The sequence below is a fragment of the Lingula anatina genome, chromosome 10 (genome assembly GCF_051362555.1).
Source record: "Lingula anatina isolate TDL-2025a chromosome 10, LinAna3.0, whole genome shotgun sequence".
Classification (NCBI taxonomy): Eukaryota; Metazoa; Brachiopoda; class Lingulata; order Lingulida; family Lingulidae; genus Lingula; species Lingula anatina.
Window position 1 is genome coordinate 16,592,442 of NC_141776.1, and position 17,749 is coordinate 16,610,190.

At 37.5% G+C, this 17,749-nt stretch overlaps 4 protein-coding genes across 4 annotated transcripts; 2 read left to right on the forward strand and 2 right to left on the reverse strand.

The window, feature by feature from the left end:
- Window positions 1-79: 79 nt before the first annotated feature.
- LOC106177193 (uncharacterized protein CXorf58-like) lies at window positions 80-10,918 on the forward strand. The gene is made up of 10 exons (XM_013559899.3): window positions 80-144; window positions 1,158-1,448; window positions 1,805-1,904; window positions 2,114-2,208; window positions 2,553-2,658; window positions 7,952-8,083; window positions 8,522-8,597; window positions 8,927-9,080; window positions 9,506-9,659; window positions 9,911-10,918. The coding sequence occupies exons 2-10, from the start codon at window positions 1,180-1,182 to the stop codon at window positions 10,085-10,087; spliced, it is 1,263 nt and encodes a 420-aa protein (XP_013415353.2). The 5' UTR covers window positions 80-144; window positions 1,158-1,179; the 3' UTR covers window positions 10,088-10,918.
- LOC147759693 (uncharacterized) lies at window positions 3,953-7,591 on the forward strand. Its single transcript, XM_086997229.1, has 2 exons — window positions 3,953-4,109; window positions 5,780-7,591. The coding sequence occupies exon 2, from the start codon at window positions 5,861-5,863 to the stop codon at window positions 6,950-6,952; it is 1,092 nt and encodes a 363-aa protein (XP_086853355.1). The 5' UTR covers window positions 3,953-4,109; window positions 5,780-5,860; the 3' UTR covers window positions 6,953-7,591.
- On the reverse strand, window positions 10,898-13,521 carry LOC106177194 (uncharacterized). Its single transcript, XM_013559900.3, has 4 exons — window positions 13,137-13,521; window positions 12,571-12,727; window positions 11,903-12,065; window positions 10,898-11,482 (listed from the first exon to the last, which is right to left on the reverse strand). Exons 1-4 carry the CDS (start codon window positions 13,340-13,342, stop codon window positions 11,373-11,375), a joined length of 636 nt encoding a protein of 211 aa, XP_013415354.2. The 5' UTR covers window positions 13,343-13,521; the 3' UTR covers window positions 10,898-11,372.
- Window positions 13,522-14,096: 575 nt separating this feature from the next.
- Window positions 14,097-17,630, reverse strand: LOC106177143 (E3 ubiquitin-protein ligase TRIM56-like). The gene is made up of 2 exons (XM_013559832.2): window positions 16,819-17,630; window positions 14,097-16,486 (listed from the first exon to the last, which is right to left on the reverse strand). Exon 2 carries the CDS (start codon window positions 16,466-16,468, stop codon window positions 14,564-14,566), a length of 1,905 nt encoding a protein of 634 aa, XP_013415286.2. The 5' UTR covers window positions 16,469-16,486; window positions 16,819-17,630; the 3' UTR covers window positions 14,097-14,563.
- Window positions 17,631-17,749: the final 119 nt, after the last annotated feature.

The following is a 17,749-nucleotide window of genomic DNA, read 5'->3' on the forward strand; positions in this document are numbered from 1 at the left end:
AATAATTTAACTTTTATTAATGTCTATTAAAAAACATATTGATCAAAATAAAATCCCAATGAGTCTCAATTCTAGTAAAGTCCAAGAAACAAAACAGTCGCCATGATTGTTTTCAGTGGAAACGAGATTGGTTAGATTAACGAGGTAAGATGTGTCTTCTTATTTTTGGGTCACGTTTGTGAGGAAATTCACATCCAGAGACAATTATTTTGTTACATATGTATATGGCAAGGTTTGAAATTTATGATTAGTTGAATAAATGATCGAGTTTCTGCTAAATCCCAGGAGAAAACATCTTCAGATTTTGAAAACCTCTCAGTTTGAACTCAACTTCGAAGTTCAAGACGAGAGGAAACTGGGGTAAAATTATTATTAAGAAAACTACTGCTATCAAAGTTGTGTGGGAACTGATACGAAAGGACATTTATTGTGAAAAACATGCTGCAAGCTGCGATGGAGGACAAACGATTTTCTTGTGATTTAGATATAGAAAGCCTTGAGGTTTGAAGCATAGACTAGAGGCAAGCACGAAAGGGGTGTGACTGAAATGCGCAATACACTGCAATACAGCGCAACACAGCGCAATACACTTGATAACACAAGTCCAGTTGCAAGTAAACACAGGAAAGGGTAATCTCAAATAAAATAGGGTGATATAAAAGCAAAATATAGTACATAGTAATTAATATTGCTGATACAACTTGACAATTTTTCATTGTTTGGTCAGCCGCCATGTTGGCGAGTAGCTCTTCTTGGCCAGTAATATATCCAAGAAGAGCCACTCGCCAACATGGCTGCCAACCGGACAATATAAAAGTCTTGCTGATTTGTTAAGTTATATCAACGATATTACTTACCTAGTAATATATAGGTTGTTTTTATATCACCCCACTTTGCTGGGAATGGTCATTTCTTTTGTGTAATTGCAACTGGATTTGATTTTTGAAGTGTATTGCACTGTATTGCACTGTGTTGCACTGTATTGCGGTGTATTGCGCATTTCAGTCACACCGGCACGAAAGTGCAAGGCGATGTCCATTTAGTCTGAGTGAGTGCTATGCTTATAAAAAATTGCAATGTTTAAAATAGTAAATAATGCATGAAATAATTTTACAGTAGTTTATTTAGATAAATAAAGCACTGAGTACCTATTCCAGTGCCAGTAGTAATCACAGCAGAATGGCAGAGACCCAGCCTTCTGTGCGAGAAAACAGGGGGTCTCCAGTGAAGAGCGCCGCCAGTGGTGGAAGCCGTACCTCTATCAACATAACACTGCCAAAGACAAACCGTCCAGAGTCCCAGAGCCCAGGACAGACCCCTGTTGCCACCCCACGGCAGCCCGTCATCCACAGAGACACCAGTCAAGTCAATAATAACAACAGGAATATCAGTGAAAGAAGGCCGAAATCCAAGTCTTCTGGTCATCACAGTGGTGTGTCTAACTCTGAGTAAGTTGATGCTTATTAAGATGGATAGTTAGTGAGGTTGTGTTATGCAAGTAAATTAAGAATAAAGCAGAGATTTTTCTTCAGTAAATATATGTCTAAGGGATACAATCAGTTTTAAATTAAAAGACTTATACACCTCCTTCTGGCATTGAGTAGAATACATAAAAACTGGTGATTATACAAGAACTTTGGAAATGAGAGAAGTTGCGTTTATCTGTTATACAAATTGTATTGTATGAGAGTGTCCTGCCACAGTACTGTAGCTTCAGTGGAAATGAGCCCTTAAACTCATTCTTATTATTCTGTTAATCTTACATTTTATAGGGTGCATAATAATGTCACATATTTTGTTTCAGATTGAAGCGCATGACAGCAGCTAGAATTATAGAAAGGACGTGGTTATCCTACAGAGACAGACAAATGTTCAGGTTACTCAAACATGCTATCTGTGCAGCAGTGAGTATTTTAGTATCATTTAATATACTTTATATCTTTCATACATAGGATTTTTGGCTAACCAAGAGAAACAAACTGCACATCAAATAAAATAATATTTTTTGATATTGCTGAAATACATTAATGTCTTGCAAAATCATGTTCAGTAAAATTAGATTAAAAGTAATGAATACATTAAAACATTACGTTTATTTCAATTGCCATTTCAGGAAAATTCTTTGACATATGAAATATTAAGGAAAATAAGTCCACAAGAGGCAGAACTAATAAGGGACCCAAGTTTAGGAGTGAAAGTCAGATTTAGGTAAATTGATGCATGTGTTACATTATCAGTTTTGCTAGACTGAGTTCATTAATGTTGAAGTATTCTATCTTTTGCAGCTCTTGCTCAATGTTGAATGTGATGCTACATCAGTATCTGTACTATTGTGTTTTAGAAAATGTTTTTAAATATTTTATTTATTAACAATTATAATTGTAATTATAATTATTATTTGTAGCAGTAGTAGTGATTCTTTTTTTCTATCACTGGCTGAGAAACAGATAACTTTTTGTGAGAAATATAGTGTATTCTCCTGTGCTCACTCCTGGTTATATAATAAAACAGTGTTTTCTTCAGAAAAGGTACACTCGTCATTTTCTTTTCAGGTTTGGTGGAGAAGAATTTCCCCCAATGATATATTTCAAGAATTATACAACTTCCAAAGGAGTGCAATACCTTAGTGGCAAGAGAGTGATAAAGGCAGGGACTGAGGTCAGTGAGACTGAGTAGAACTTGATAATGGTTCTATTTCGTTTCTATACAAATGAGGTCATACGAGATTCCCGTTTTATGCGAGAGCATATGCGCACTTGCGCACATCTCCACTTCCGGTTTTTTGTCGAGCGAGCACGGCACGTGGAAAAATTGTGGCACAAAAATTTTCAAGAATATTCTAATATTATGGCTGAAAAGGTCGAAAGTAGACCAAAAGTTAAGAAAAATACGCATGGCCACAAGAAATCTTCCGACGGGAAGTCGAAAGAAAGTGGTGACTCACCACAATTTCTAACAGAAATTCAAACTCTGACACAGAGTAGCGTTCATGTGGAAAATGAAAATGGCGCGTCCACTAGTGCCGATAATACCACGACTGTGGATCATAAAATTAGTGCAGCACTTGACTTCATAGCTGGCACAATGAAGAATATGCAAGATAATCTTCAAAAGCAAATGGAGGATTTTAAAAACGAAATAAGGTATGAATATCCTCATGAGTATTATGAAGAGCCAATTTATGACGACACGTCAGTTCTTAGTGAGGCTCGGGATTCAGACCAAGTTGTCGAGATGGCAGACACTGCCCATAATGAAAATCCCAGTACCAGTAAAAGACACATAGAGGAAGAACTTCTTCCAGAAAAGAAAATGAAAGTCTTGAAGAAAATGACTGAAACAGCTAAAAAATCTGAGCCCAAAGGGCCTGAAATTAACACAACCTTAGCTGACAACATTACAGCATTCATGAGGTCTAAACCAATGGAAGAGGAGACCAAAGCTCTTTTTGAGAAAATTTTAGCTCCTTCCAACTGTGAAGGTTTGCAGCCAATTATTATTAACGAGGAAATATGGCCTAGCATTAGTCATGATGCTAAAACACAAGATTTAAAGCTTCAGAGAGTGCAAAATTATTTGATAAAGGGCGTTTCCTCAATGGCAGTTGCAATGAACAAACTCATTAGTAAATGGGATTCAGATACTAAAAATTTGGAAGAAGAAGATTTTGAAGAAATAATCAATGATGCTACGAATGCACTTCGAGCATTTGGTTGCACAAACTTTGAACTTTGCACAAAAAGGAAAGAGGCTTTAAGACCTCACATTGATAAGCAATATTCACATTTGTGTGCAAGTTCCATCCCATATACAAATAGGCTTTTTGGGGATGAAATAGTAAAAAGAATCCGTGACATGTCTGATGTCAACAAAATGAATCACCAAGTGTTTAAAAACACTGGTTCATCATATTCTGGGACTCCCAGAGAAAGAGGAAGCAGAACCAGCATGCGAGCTAGGGGAAGAAGTTTTCCTCCTAAGAGCATAAGAGGTGCAAGAAGTGGCACCAGTAGAGGTCATATTAGGACCTATCACAGGCAGCAGGATTTAAAAAACTGCCCTGCAACTCTGCATCATTAGATGTGGAAAAGTTGAAGAAAATTTTTGAGGTAAGTCCTCAACATAACATTGCTGGTAGAATATCAAAGTTTATTTCCCAATGGGAATTGCTGACATCTGATGCTTGGGTGTTACAGACTGTTAGAGGTTTAAGATTGGAATTTGTGGATAATAATTATCCTAAACAGACGACACCATTAAGAGAAATAAGATTCACAGAATCTGAAGGAAAATTGATTGATATTGAAGTTTCAAGATTATTATGTAAAGGTGTCATTGTTGAAACACAAAATGAAGAAGGACAATTTGTCAATACAATATTTACTAGGCCTAAAAAAGATGGCACAAGAAGAATGATATTAAATCTTAAACCTTTCAACAAATTTATGAAGTACCATAAGTTTAAAATGGATACTTTAAAGACAGTCTTGAATTTATTGTGTCATAAAGCATACATGGCACGCATAGATTTACGAGATGCATATTATATGGTTAGAATTTACAAAGAGCATCAGAAGTTTCTCAAATTTCAATGGAGAAATAAATTATATATGTATACTGCCCTTCCAAATGGCTATTCAGATGCTCCAAGAGCATTCACAAAATTATTAAAGCCATTATGTGCATCCTTAAGAAGGAAAGGGATTATTATGATATCTTATATAGATGACATTTATATACAAGCTAGTTCAGAAAATGAATGTCTATGGGCAGTACAAGAAACTGTTAAGTTATTCAAAACTTGTGGATTTTTGATCCATGAAGAAAAGTCAGCATTAATCCCAACTCAAGAAATTGTATTTTTGGGATTTAAAATAAACTCTAAAAATATGACTGTGCAACTGACCAATGAAAAGAAACAAGTTTATAAAGAAATGATTGATGATTCAATCAGAAGAGATGATGCATCTATTAGAGAAATTGCAAAAATATTAGGAATATTAATATCATGTTTGCCTGGAGTCCAATACGGGCCATTGCATTATAGGAAACTAGAGAGAGCAAAAATTAATGCATTGAAACAAAATAAAGATGATTATGAAGCTGTAATGGATATTACAGATGACATGAAAGTAGATCTAGACTGGTGGTCTAGAAATATATTGTTTGCAACAAATAAAATTTATCATGGCAATGCACAGATTGAAATTCAATCAGATGCTACTCCTTTAGCATGGGGAGCTAAATGTAGAGATACAAGAATTGGTGGATTCTTTACTGAAGAAGAAATTTTATTCTGTCATGATAATATCAATGCATTTGAATTGCTTGCTATAAAAATGGCTTTACATGCCTTTATTCAAGAAATCAAAGGAAAGGTAGTTTTATTGAGATCTGATAATACTACAGCAGTTGCATACATTACACATATGGGAGGTTTGAAATCCCCAGTTTGTGATGAAATAGTATCAGACATATGGAATAAATGCATTGAAAATGACATATGGCTTACTGCTGAATATTTGCCTGGAATATTAAATGTAGAGGCAGATTGGGAATCAAGAAATGTGAATATTAGAACTGAATGGTCACTAAATATTGATATATTTAAAAAAGTGACAGATATATTTGGTATGCCATGTATAGATCTATTTGCATCAAGATTGAATAGCAAATTAGAAGTATTTGCTTCTTGGAAACCAGAACCTGGTGCTAAATACATAAATGCTTTTTCAATATCTTGGGAGAATATGTATTCATACATTTTTCCTCTTTTCAGCCTGATTCCCAGGATAATCAAGAAGATTCGGGAAGATCAGGCAGATGCTTTAGTTGTGATACCTTTTTGGTTGACACAAGCATGGTTCACTCCATTAATGGAAATGTTAGTAGACATCCCTATTCTGTTACCGCCAACAACAACAGTATTATCACTTCCACACCAGAAAGGGGTGACACACCCAATGGGAAATCACTTGAAACTGTTGGCATGCAAAGTATCCGGAAAACTCTCAAATCAGATAGAATTTCAGAGAGAGCTATCGGAATCATATTTCAATCATGGAGAAAATCCACTCAGAACCAATATTCAGTCTATATTAAAAAGTGGAGAATGTTTTCAAATCAAAGGAAGGTCAATTTTTATAGACCAACTGTAGCGAATGTGCTAGATTTTTTAGTACATCTCTATGAAGATGGCTCAAGTTACAGTGCTATAAACACTGCAAGATGTGCATTATCAACATTTATTACCATTGGTGCTTCAACAGTGGGGAGTCATCCTTTGATTGTAAGGTTTTTGAAAGGAGTGTTTAACACTCGACCTACTGCATCCAGATATCAACAAGTGTGGGATGTATCAATTGTTTTAAATTACATGAGAAAACTGTCACCAGCAAGGCAGTTATCACTGAAAGATCTAACAATGAAGTTGATCATGCTTATGTCTCTAACATCTGCACAGAGAGCACAAACGTTGCATTTACTGAAGTTCCAAGAGTTAGAACTTCACAAAAACTATGTTTTATTTAACATAAAAGAAACTTTGAAACAAACAAGACCAGGAATTGGTACAATATCTATACAATTTAAATCGTACCCTCCAGATAGGAGATTGTGTACATTGACATATGTTAAGGAATATTTAAAAAGGACAAAGCCATTGAGAAATGGACAAGAAAAATTTTTTATTAGTTATAGAAAACCTTTCTCATCCGTTTCAAAAGATACAATATCCAGATGGATTCGGATATTGATGCACCAAGCAGGTGTAGAGGAATCATTTAAGGCTCATTCAACCCGAGCTGCAGCAGTGTCGGCAGCAGAAAGAGCAAAAGTTCCCGTAGATGATATTTTGAAAGCAGCTGGATGGTCTTCAAGCAAGACTTTTGCAAAGTACTATAATAAACCCATTAAAGGGAAAGAGTTTGCTGACGCAGTTTTAAATAATTAGAAAAGGTATGTAGTACTATGTTCAGAGCCAAGTTGCTCTCGTGACCAGCAAGCTTCGAACTGTGGAGATGTGCGCAAGTGCGCATATGCTCTCGCATAAAACGGGAATCTCGTATGACCTCATTTGTATAGAAACGAAATAGAATTCAAAAATTAAATGAGATTTATTGAAATTTAATTGAAATTCTATGAAGTTTCTAATACAAATGAGAGGTCATACGCCCACCCACCTCCCCTATTCCACAGCAAAAAGGGGGGGGGGGCAGTGCCTGGTTTACATAGTAACATGTAAAACCATATTTATGGGTTGATATTTGTAATGCACCTAAGATAACTTAAGTTATCATATCAATTCATTACCATATTTTGGGTTGGTATTTATAATGCACCTAAGATAATTATTTATATTATCTTCCTTTAGTTAACGGGATGAGAAGGATATACTTTGTCTGAAAAGGATTTCATATTCCTTTTATTGTATAGTGGTATTACAATTGCATCAATTTTCTGGTATGCAGTGCTGGTCACTCGAGATAGTGACTATCGTGCGCAAGTGCTCTCGCAAAAACGGAAATCTCGTATGACCTCTCATTTGTATTAGAAACTTCATAGAATTTCAATTAAATTTCAATAAATCTCATTTAATTTTTGAATTATGATTTATTGTGGAGAAAATGACAATTTAGATTACTGATATGAAAGAAATGTTTTACATTTTATTGTTACTGTTTATGTTTGTTTCAGTAAAGTTTTTAGATTTATAACTGGAATTGTAGTTTAGCCTAGTTGATGACATTGCTTCTCCCTGACAAACACTTCAGCCTGTCTACTAAGAATACAGGTGAAATATTCTCAGTTTTGTTATGCAATATGTGCAGAAACTGTTTGATCTCCATGTTCCATTGCCTGGACAAATGCGACCCCCCTCCCCCCCCTCACCACCACCACCACCACCACCACCATCTCCATCCCCATTACAATACAATGTGTTTTAATGCAGGCTGCCCAGGATGCCTGTGACCTGATGGGGAACAGAAAATTCCTGGACCAGATCATAGTGGATGCAGTTCACCATGAACAGTTTAAAATAACAGATGAGATTGATGTCACAACATTAAAGGACTACATGCAGGTAAGAGCTTACCTTTAGGAGGCTTTAGGTATTGGAAGTGGGTTTCACTCTCAGTATGTGGTAGGAAATAGTAAATTGTTTTAGACTTCAGAATTCAGAAATTATCTCTGACATGTAAGAAATTAAAAACAAAAAGGTTAAAGCTACCTATGAATGGCTATAATGTGTCTTTTTTTTTTTCAACCTCCAATTCCAAATTATGTCAGATATATATTTTTTTAGTGTGGAGTTTCATAGAATTTTTTGAATTCATTTTGCCTTAATGTTGTATTACAAATGTCATTTGAACTGTAGTCTTCTGTATGTCCATAAATGTTGTATATAGTATTCATTATTTTCTTAAGAACATTCTTTTCTCTTGATAAGGAAATGTTTCCACAATGTCAGTGTCTTTATTATAATTATTATTATAAGAAATTGCTTATTTATCTGTTTCAGTATCTGAGTAAATTAGATGAAACTCCACATTATTTAGGAGGAAGAGAAAACCTATGGAGGAAACTCACATTGAATTGTAAGTTTGACACACAGCTTGATATTTGAATTTTACAGTGAAAGGGTTATTCTTATTCAGGACTTTTGTCTTGCTGGGGTGAATTACGTGTGTGTGTGTGTGTGTGCGTGCAGTATGTGTGCGTGCACCTGTGTCATGTTAATAGTAAGTAGTTTAGTAACATTTCTTAAACATGGCATAGGTTTAAGAAAATCACACACTTCTGTTTTTGTTCCATAGCTTTGATGTGCTTCTCATTAAATAACCATACAACAAGAGTGTTATAACCATGTTTACATGTGGAAGTATTCACAAAGACTCCATTAGAAGTCTGCAATCTGTTCTTCCAGCTTTACCCAGAACCACCATATTCTTTGATGTGGTGGACTATCTGTATCATCACAGGATGTCCCCCAGGCTGAAGAAAGAGCTCCCTCAACTCCTCTCCAGGCCTATAACCCAGGAAACACAGCTCCAGCACATTAAGATCATATCTAGACTAAGGTATTGGGAGCTGATATATATTATTTCATATGAATCAATGATGTGTATTTGATTCAGTGTTAAAAATGGTTGCCTTGAGAAAAGATCAAGGATAGCATTTCAGTACACTTACTGAGGTGTGTTACCTGTTAAATCAGGCAAGGCATACATGATTGTAAAGTCAGATGTTATATTAAAGTTGTCACATGGTCTTGTCACTTGGTTACAGATCTGAAAAATTATATAAATTTTATATAAATGTGTTTCTAAGTTTGCATTAGTTTTGTTCAAAGTAATTTTAAACTCTCCTCACCCCACAGTCAACAGGCTTATGACAACGTTTTTTCATTGTAGAACAACAGAAAGTGGGATTAATAATTAAAACAGTATTATATGTTAAATATAATGAGATGTCAGCTACATAGAAAATGTTGTAATCTCCCCAGGACCCCCGCTGTGACAGAAGCCCCAGGTCCCACTCCTAGGTCTACTAGGTACAGCCGCGAGTCGTCCAAGTTGACAGGGAGGAGGTCCAAACAGGCACAGATGAAGGCGGCTAAGATGAGGAGGATGTATGGGATGGAGAGCAGATCTGAGATGGTAGGTGGACTCTGTGTGTGCGTGACTGTGTGTATGTGCATGTGTGTGTGAGTGTGTTTGTATGAGTTACTGAGAGAGTGAGAAAAAAATGAGAAAGAAGGAGAGTGAAAGGATGAGATTAAAAACTGATAACTGACACGTTAAATTTTCTGTAAGTAAAAATACTAGTTTCTTTATTATGTCAATTGAATTTCAGTCTTCTGTATGTGCATAAATAAGTTGTTTATAGTATGCATTGTTATTTTGTTCAGACGTCCAGTGTTGGTCACTCTCCGTCCAGGCTGGGTCAGGCCCAGGGGTTAGGGGACAGTTACTACAGTGGAGACGAAGAGGAGGAAGAGGAATGGGAGAGAGAAGCCAATAAACTTTATGAATGGACACAGGAACTGAAATTTGAAGAAGTGGATTCACCAGTCAAGGTGTTATAGCAGAGGAGCTGTGCTGTGAGATTGGAGATTTAGATGGATTTCATGGCATGTGACATTTGCATGTCATAAAAATTGGCAATCTTTGGAATCATTGCAATACTGCCATTGAGCAGAGTGATATTAAATGCATTGACCAGCATTGCACTCTCTTAAACACCATGGAAATAAGATGGAGTTTTTGGTTTTTTCTCTCATTATTAATATCAGTAGAGGAGGACACAAATTGAAACTGTGCATTCTGTAGGGGAATACTTGCACTGAGACAATTGAAAAAAAGTCTGTTTGATGTTACTTCTTCTTCACTGTGAACAGTACTCATGCTGCCATAAAGCTTTTTCTTGTCGTAGCACATTACATCAGCAGCTCAAAAATCAAGGTCTTTGAGAAATGACGAGTTTTGAAAGTGGAAATTATGAAAGATAGTGGCTGGGTGGTATTTAGATGAACATCTTCTTTGTACCAGCTAGCATACAGTTTTGCAAGGTGCTTCGCGTAGTTTTAGTTTCAATGCATTTTTTCATGCAGGACTACATGTGAAGAAGGAAGAGGATAGGGTTAATAGACATATAATTATGATAGTTAACATGTCACTGGCTGGCCCAGCGGAATTTGTATCAAATCTGAATCATATAGTTGCATATAATACCATGTGATTGATGATGTTTTGATGTGCCCAGTGGATGAATTTTCATGGTGATGTTGGTTACTTGAATTTATGGTGTTTTATTCACCTGAAATGGGAATATTAAAAAAAAAAAAATGAAAGTGATGTAACACCTACTTGAGCTCAAAATAATAATAATAAACAAATTATTTTTGTATTAAAAGTTATTATTTTGGTTCATTTATTTGTTTTTGAATAAATAATAGAGATAATTTCTATCTTTGTAAATGATGCAACACATTGCACAGTAATTCAGTTGTTACCTCTTCAGTTCGTTCTTAACCGTTTTCCTGATCCTGTTGCCAGATCTGTTTTCCTCCAACTGTAACAAACCATGCCAGTCAAAGACCTCTGCTTCATCAGCATTAAAACCATTTACTGACAAAAGCTTCATAAAAACATGCATGGTTTGTTACATCTGGAATGTAGGCATTCAATGGTCACATTGGTGCTACTGTTCCTTGCTATAAGCAGGGAATTCTACGATATACGATTTAATTCCTTCCTATAAGTGTCACATTCCATCAGTTAAATGTTCATATCAAGATTATATTATAACATTCATACAATTTGAACAGCCAACATCTAGCAGTTTTTCATTTGTTCACTTTTAAGCCTAATTTACATATTGGCAGAATTCTTTGCCACAATATCGAACATCTGTAGAAAAGCGGGAGGATCTTGTGCTCCTGAAAACGTTCTCTGTCCATTCATGTAGAAGCATGGGACCCCTGCAATATAGATCAAATTTAATGGTTCAATATGCAGTGCATACATTCCTTATTCCTCAAAACAGTCAATTGTTCTATCAGAGATGAAAGTGGACCTTTTAAAAATCTTGAAAATGAAATTACTGAAGACAAAGCTCTACATGGTAGTTCTGGAAGTTGTACCCACCCCACCCCACCCCTCCACTGAAAAACTTTTTTCTCTGATCAATCAACCTGTTCAATAAATACATTCATAAAAATTCTTAATAAAATAACATAATTAGAGTTACGTTTTATATAACTGCTCACTTTTATTACTGTTTTACTAAATCTTTGAAGGAGAACGGGACAATCATTTAATGCTCACTGGAGTCAACTGGACACGTATTCATTTAAAAACTGATACACTGGACTTTTAGAGGGAAAACCAGACATACATACCTGTAACCCCTTTTCTTGACCAGCTTAAGGCCTTCTCTCTGGTGGCATCTATATTGTGCTGGTCTGTCACATAATTCCTCACCTCAGTCTCATCAAAACCCACCTCCCTGGCTATCCTCAGGATTGCGTCCAAATTTGGCTGGATGCCATCTGTGAAGTAACTCTGGACAGATAAATATTTAAAAAAGACTTAAATAGAGCCCCACTTATTTCACTGGGTTTCTGAAAAGGTTAAATTGCTATCAGCAAGGCTCTCCTGCCTGAAGGTTTATTGCTTCAGGTGCACTTCAGCTTGGGCAGAAACTTGGGTAGACAATGCAGCCATGCATGATAATATTTTTAAAACTTACAAATTTATATTGAGTTTTGACAAATTTTTCAAAGTAAAAGAGGTATGTCCCTGGAAAATTGTCTTCTGACAAGATTTTTAAAGTCAACAATTCAACAGAGTTTTTGCTGTATAAATCATTTACGTAAACAGCTCAGTACTCAGTAAAATAGGAAGATACTATGCCATAAAATGGGTTAAAAATTTTAAATAACGTAACGAAACTCTACAAATTACATCTTTAAAACAAAATCAAAAGATGAACTTACACATAAGTCTAAAAAAGTGTAAACTGTTTGTTCATTAGCAAAATAATTCTAATCACCAAAATTATTCTCACCTTGAACAGGCGTTCAGCCACATCATTTTGTTCATTCCCTCCATTCACATTTTTGGCATACTCCTGAAGCACATGGGCAGGCAGTGTGTAGGGAAACCTGTCACTCTTGTAAGTGAAGTCAATGCCTACTGCTGCCCCTGCCTGGGTAAGATGACCACTAGAAAATGTAAAACATTAAGATGAAGTGATACATGTACATGAAATACTACAGTACTGGGATATATACCAAAAAGGGGGGATTGGTAGTACGCAAAGAGAAGTTGTCTGGTGTAAATGTGAAGCCCATTTGTGAGTTTTTCTGCATGGATTAGGTACCCAAAACGACAGAAACTCTATGACAGTACAAAACACACACTGAAAATTGCACCCCCCCCACACACACACACACATACACAAATCCACACCCCGCCAACTTCAATTCCAGGCGTGACAAAAATGGAAGTCCCCTAGGAACCGTAGTACGTTCTCCATCACTAACCCCAATACTTGAACTATAAACTGTACTTCTCATATACCGTACGGGACCCCGGACTTCCATTACTGTCCCACCAACACTTCAAGCTTACCCAGTGGACTGTCTCATATGGGCCGGTTTCTCAATCCCTTCTGGTGGCATGTTGGGTCGGAGAAGGAAAGGTTCCCAGCGGACGCAGAACTCGTAGCGGTCAGCCACGGCCTGCATCGCCGTCTCCAACTTTCTCTTCCCGACCCAGCACCACGGTCACATCACGTCGCTGACAACGTCGATCTTGATCAGCGGCTTCCCGCTCATTTCGTGGCCTTATCGAACTGGTTTGAACGCCAAAATACGCTTATTTGTCCGTATTGTCTCACCTTCCAGTCAGATATGGTTGTCACTGATGAAAAGTGCGAATAAATACTTAAAAAATGCTTTGTCATCCGCCAAGGGAATGTTGTTGTTTTGATCTAGGTCAAGGTCTCAAGATAAGCCCCGTTCGTGAGTTTTAACGTCACCTGGGTGAGCTGCCTGGATGATTTTCAAGCTTTTAAGATTGACAATATATTATAATATACACAACGAAAAATATATGGAACTTAAACTAAGTCTTGTTTCAACTTGCTGATAAGCTTTAGAGAGCTATCATACAAGAAATAAGTAGATACTGGATTTGCTTCAGAGAAAAGCGGCTGACACGAAACGAAACCATTAGATTTTTATAAAGGGCCTGCAGCTGTTTCGCGTCAGTGCATATACTGATCAATGTCGATGTCAGCCAAAACCACTGCCAAACGATAGATTTGTTTTATTTTAAATTCGCTTTTTACGCAAATAAGACTTACAGTTTCATTTCAAAATTCATCGCGATGGGCTATTTTGTTTTTCTTTGTTTATAGGGCCTACTTGTTTGCTAAATTAAAAAAAAAGCGTATTATAATATTGATAACCATTCATAATCATGTCAGTTAACTTAAGAAAAAAGGGAAAACTTGATTCAAATATAACAAACTGATTAAAAAACGCAGACTTTAAAGTTTTAGTTTAAGTCTATCAAAAAGTCTGTAAATCTAGTGTAGCCTTTTATTAAAAAGGTGTGATTTGATTCCCCTTTAAAAGTGTCCGGACAGGTTATCTTCCGCAGTAATGTGGAGGCAAATTCCATTCCCCATGGTACATCTTTAAAAGAATCGTCACTGTACTGAGGTGCAGCAGAATTATAAAAAGCAGCGTGAAGCTTTTAAAAAAGGTTTTTAAAAAAGAAAGTCGTGCTCTTGTAAGTAATTTTTAAAAGTTTTTTTAGAAGGTATTGTTCAGTTCACAAAAATAACCCTCAGATAATGTTAATGGAGGCGCTTTCTTGTACATTCGACTCGTTTAATATTAATTTACATTTCTGGGTGTTATTTTTGTGAACTGAACAGAGGGCGAAACGCGTTAAAATCGGCTTGCGGGAGGCCGCCAATACAATGTCACCTGGGATATTGTCCGTGTCTAAAATATCTATTCAGAGTCCATGGTTATCTTAGCAACTTCTCATAATTCATATAATTTAATATGGCCTCCACTTTCCCCGACGACCAGTTTTCCAAGATGGTTAATAGCAACGTCTTTCGGCTTGAGCAGTCCATTATCTTTGTTTAAGAGAAAACACTTGAATTTCCCATCCGGTGACACCAGGTGTAAACGATGGTTGTTGAGGTCTGCTAGAATTATGTCTCCATTATCCAAGCAGCACGTGCCGCGTGGACCGTTAACCTGTCCGTCCCCATCACCCTGGGTACCATATTTGTATTTAAGCTTGAGAGTGGAATTGTACACACGAATGTGATCATCTCCGGGATTTGAGACTATGACGTCGCCATTCACGTTACAGTGAACGTATTTGAAATATTTACCACGTGGGTCTGGTGTTGTCTGCAGGACCTTGCCATCCTTGTGGTGTACAGTCAGATTATAACAACCTGCCACTACATAGTGACCCTTGCTGTTGACCGCTACTGCTTCTGGTGATTTACTGTAGAATGTTCTCACCTGGTCCCCTGTCTTGGTGTAGACAATAATTTCATTTGACCCCTGACATCTAGTGACAATGTTACCAGCATCATCAATGGCAATCCCACCAAACGCGTCATTTTCTGCTGTTTTTGGGTTTGGAATTGTGCCCTGTAGGACAAAGGTGTTATCGTAGATGTGGATTCTATTCCGTAAATTGTCCTTATCACACCAAATACCAATAAGGGTGTCACCATTTGCATCGATGGTCACGTGACTGATCACCTCCTCATGAAATTTGTCCAGTTCTATTTTGAATGATCTCACTAGTCTTCCACTCCCAGCGGGAACCACCTCACCAAGGCAATTGTGGACACTGGTAACGCACTCCTCCATGTCGTTGGTGTTAAGCTGTAGCTGGGTCAAAGCTGCAGGCAGTTTCGGGATGTCGAGAGTTTGGAGGCTGTTGCTGCTTTGCTCACAGGCGGAGGCCATTTGCAGGATATCCATATCGTTCCCATGGTTAATAAGCTTTCTGAAGAAGTCTAGAACGTCGTTAACTTGCTTTTGGTCGGCGGCAGCAGTTGCAATTAAAGCATTAAAAACTTTTAGTTTAGCGTCCGACTTGGCATCTATTTCTTCCAGAAGATCCTCGGCACGTTGACGGACCATCTTAACTACTAGCTCCAATTGCTTGTTAACTTGGCTCTTTGCCTTTTTTCTTTCCTGTTCTACTGATGTTTTTTGGTCTTCAGCAGCGGTTTTGATCTGATCATAGAGTGCACTTTTCTTCTCGATCGGCCTCACGTGGAGTTCTAGTTTTTCCTTGCGTTTGGCGACAGCAGTTTTGATTCTTAGGCAATCATGATCTTTGTGTTCTAAAACCATACAACCAACGCAGATGAACTTTTTACACACTGGGCAGAATATTTCTACGGGGTCCTTGTTGTTGTGGTCACAAAGGATGTTTTGTTGGGCCCGAAGCTCTTTTGCGTATTCGTCGCTGTCAAACTGGTCGACAGGAAACAGTTTGTGGTCACGATTTAACTTATGAAGTACATGTTCCGAAGAACAATCACCACACATACTTTCCTCACAGTCCAAACAACGTTTTGTTGCCGTTGGTGGATTGCCGACCTTTCTCAGACAACATACCTCGCATTTTTTGGCATTTTTTGCCTTTTCTACCTGGCCAAGTGTGTGTGATATGCTGACCAGAAGGTGGTTTGTTTGTAAACTGCTAACACCGCCCCCAGGGAGGTCCCACTGACGTCTACAGATAGGACAAGGGAAGCGAGGCTGACCTCGGAAATTTCTGTCCAAATGGTCTTGTAGACAATGCTGGCAAAAGGTATGTGTACAGCCGAGGACCTTGGGCTCTTTAAACTTTTCAAGGCATATGCTGCACGTTAGGAAATCTTCCGTTAGGATTTTAGACATAGACATGGTTCCTTAGACCAATATCTTGAAATGTAAGAATGGAAGATATGGATTAAATGATAAAGATTTGGTAATTGAGGTAAATACACAGCATTAATATTTTTATTTAGAAATGCATTTAGTGTAATGTATGAGATTTAATGTTTAGATGAAATAAGGAAATTACCGACTACGACAGACGTGTGGAGGTCGCCGTTAGCCCCTCATTATGGGGTGTATATTACAATACTTTTTTAAGCCACTAAGATAAGAGGAATACGGCACGAACACCACACCGATGTATGTTTTTACCGCCCTACTTATAGACACAGACTGTTTTCACCGCCAACCCAGTATGGTTTCAAATTTCGAATTACCTCTGAGCTTCCTTACTCCAAAAATATTTCTCTTGGTGGCAGGTACTCGCCCCTAGTCGCCGTTTAGATGTGTTGTCTCTCTTGACATGTACACCTGGTCAGGTGAGACGTTCAGTGTTAAGGAGACTTCAAAGTTATCTTAATCAGCAATATGGCGCTATCTCTATGCACAACAGAGACGTGGTGACATATATTTCATCGCTGTTATCTGACCGAATTCACTTGAGTACACTGATAAAACTGACCTAGTGCAAGTGTTGTATAAAATATATTTAGTACAGCGGTTGGATACAGGGACATGTACAGTATAACAGTGACAAGCATGAGCCCTTTAGCTAAATGCTGTATTGCGGATTAAGAAATTATATTTTGATATTTGAGATGACTATGAGATTTAACATCAGTACATTTTCGGTGATAGTATTGAGGTAGACAGAGGAGTCGTCATATGAATATATTGTCGGCTACACGTTTGTGTTTTATGTTGAACATTTTGGTTTAGATTGGGAACTCGGAATGTCTCAACAACCGCAATCTACCCAGCATACACCCTTACGCATTATATCTTAGCCTACAGTGCCTGGTTGCCCCAACGGTTCGTAACTCGGGCGTAGCAGTTGCGCCCGAGTAACTTCAGCGCAAAACGATGCGCCCGAGAAAAGACAGTGGCACCAAACTGGAGTAGTGTTTACGCCAGTCTTAACCTAGTCGTAAATTTACGCCTGCCATGTCGGTCGTAGCTCGTAGGGAGAGTAAAACTGGCGCAGGACGCCAGGCGTTGCGGTATACGATAGTCGTATCCGAGCAAATTTATGTGCAACAGGGCCCAGATGATCGTGTTATACACGGTTGCCCGTTCCTGATTGAGATAAAAAGGCTTTTATTAAAACATGGAACTTTACGGGTACTTTACGGGTAACTCCAAATAAAA

What these genes read in the sequence shown, in the direction of transcription:
- LOC106177193 (XM_013559899.3), top strand. Translation starts at nt 1,180, where the DNA reads ATGGCAGAGACCCAGCCTTCTGTGCGAGAAAACAGGGGGTCTCCAGTG. An exon ending in AGTGGTGTGTCTAACTCTGA is followed by an intron (nt 1,449 to 1,804) that starts GTAAGTTGATGC and finishes ATTTTGTTTCAG; the next exon opens with ATTGAAGCGCATGACAGCAG. An exon ending in AAGATCATATCTAGACTAAG is followed by an intron (nt 9,081 to 9,505) that starts GTATTGGGAGCT and finishes TAATCTCCCCAG; the next exon opens with GACCCCCGCTGTGACAGAAG.
- LOC147759693 (XM_086997229.1), top strand. Translation starts at nt 5,861, where the DNA reads ATGGTTCACTCCATTAATGGAAATGTTAGTAGACATCCCTATTCTGTT.
- LOC106177143 (XM_013559832.2), bottom strand. Translation starts at nt 16,468, where the DNA reads ATGTCTATGTCTAAAATCCTAACGGAAGATTTCCTAACGTGCAGCATA.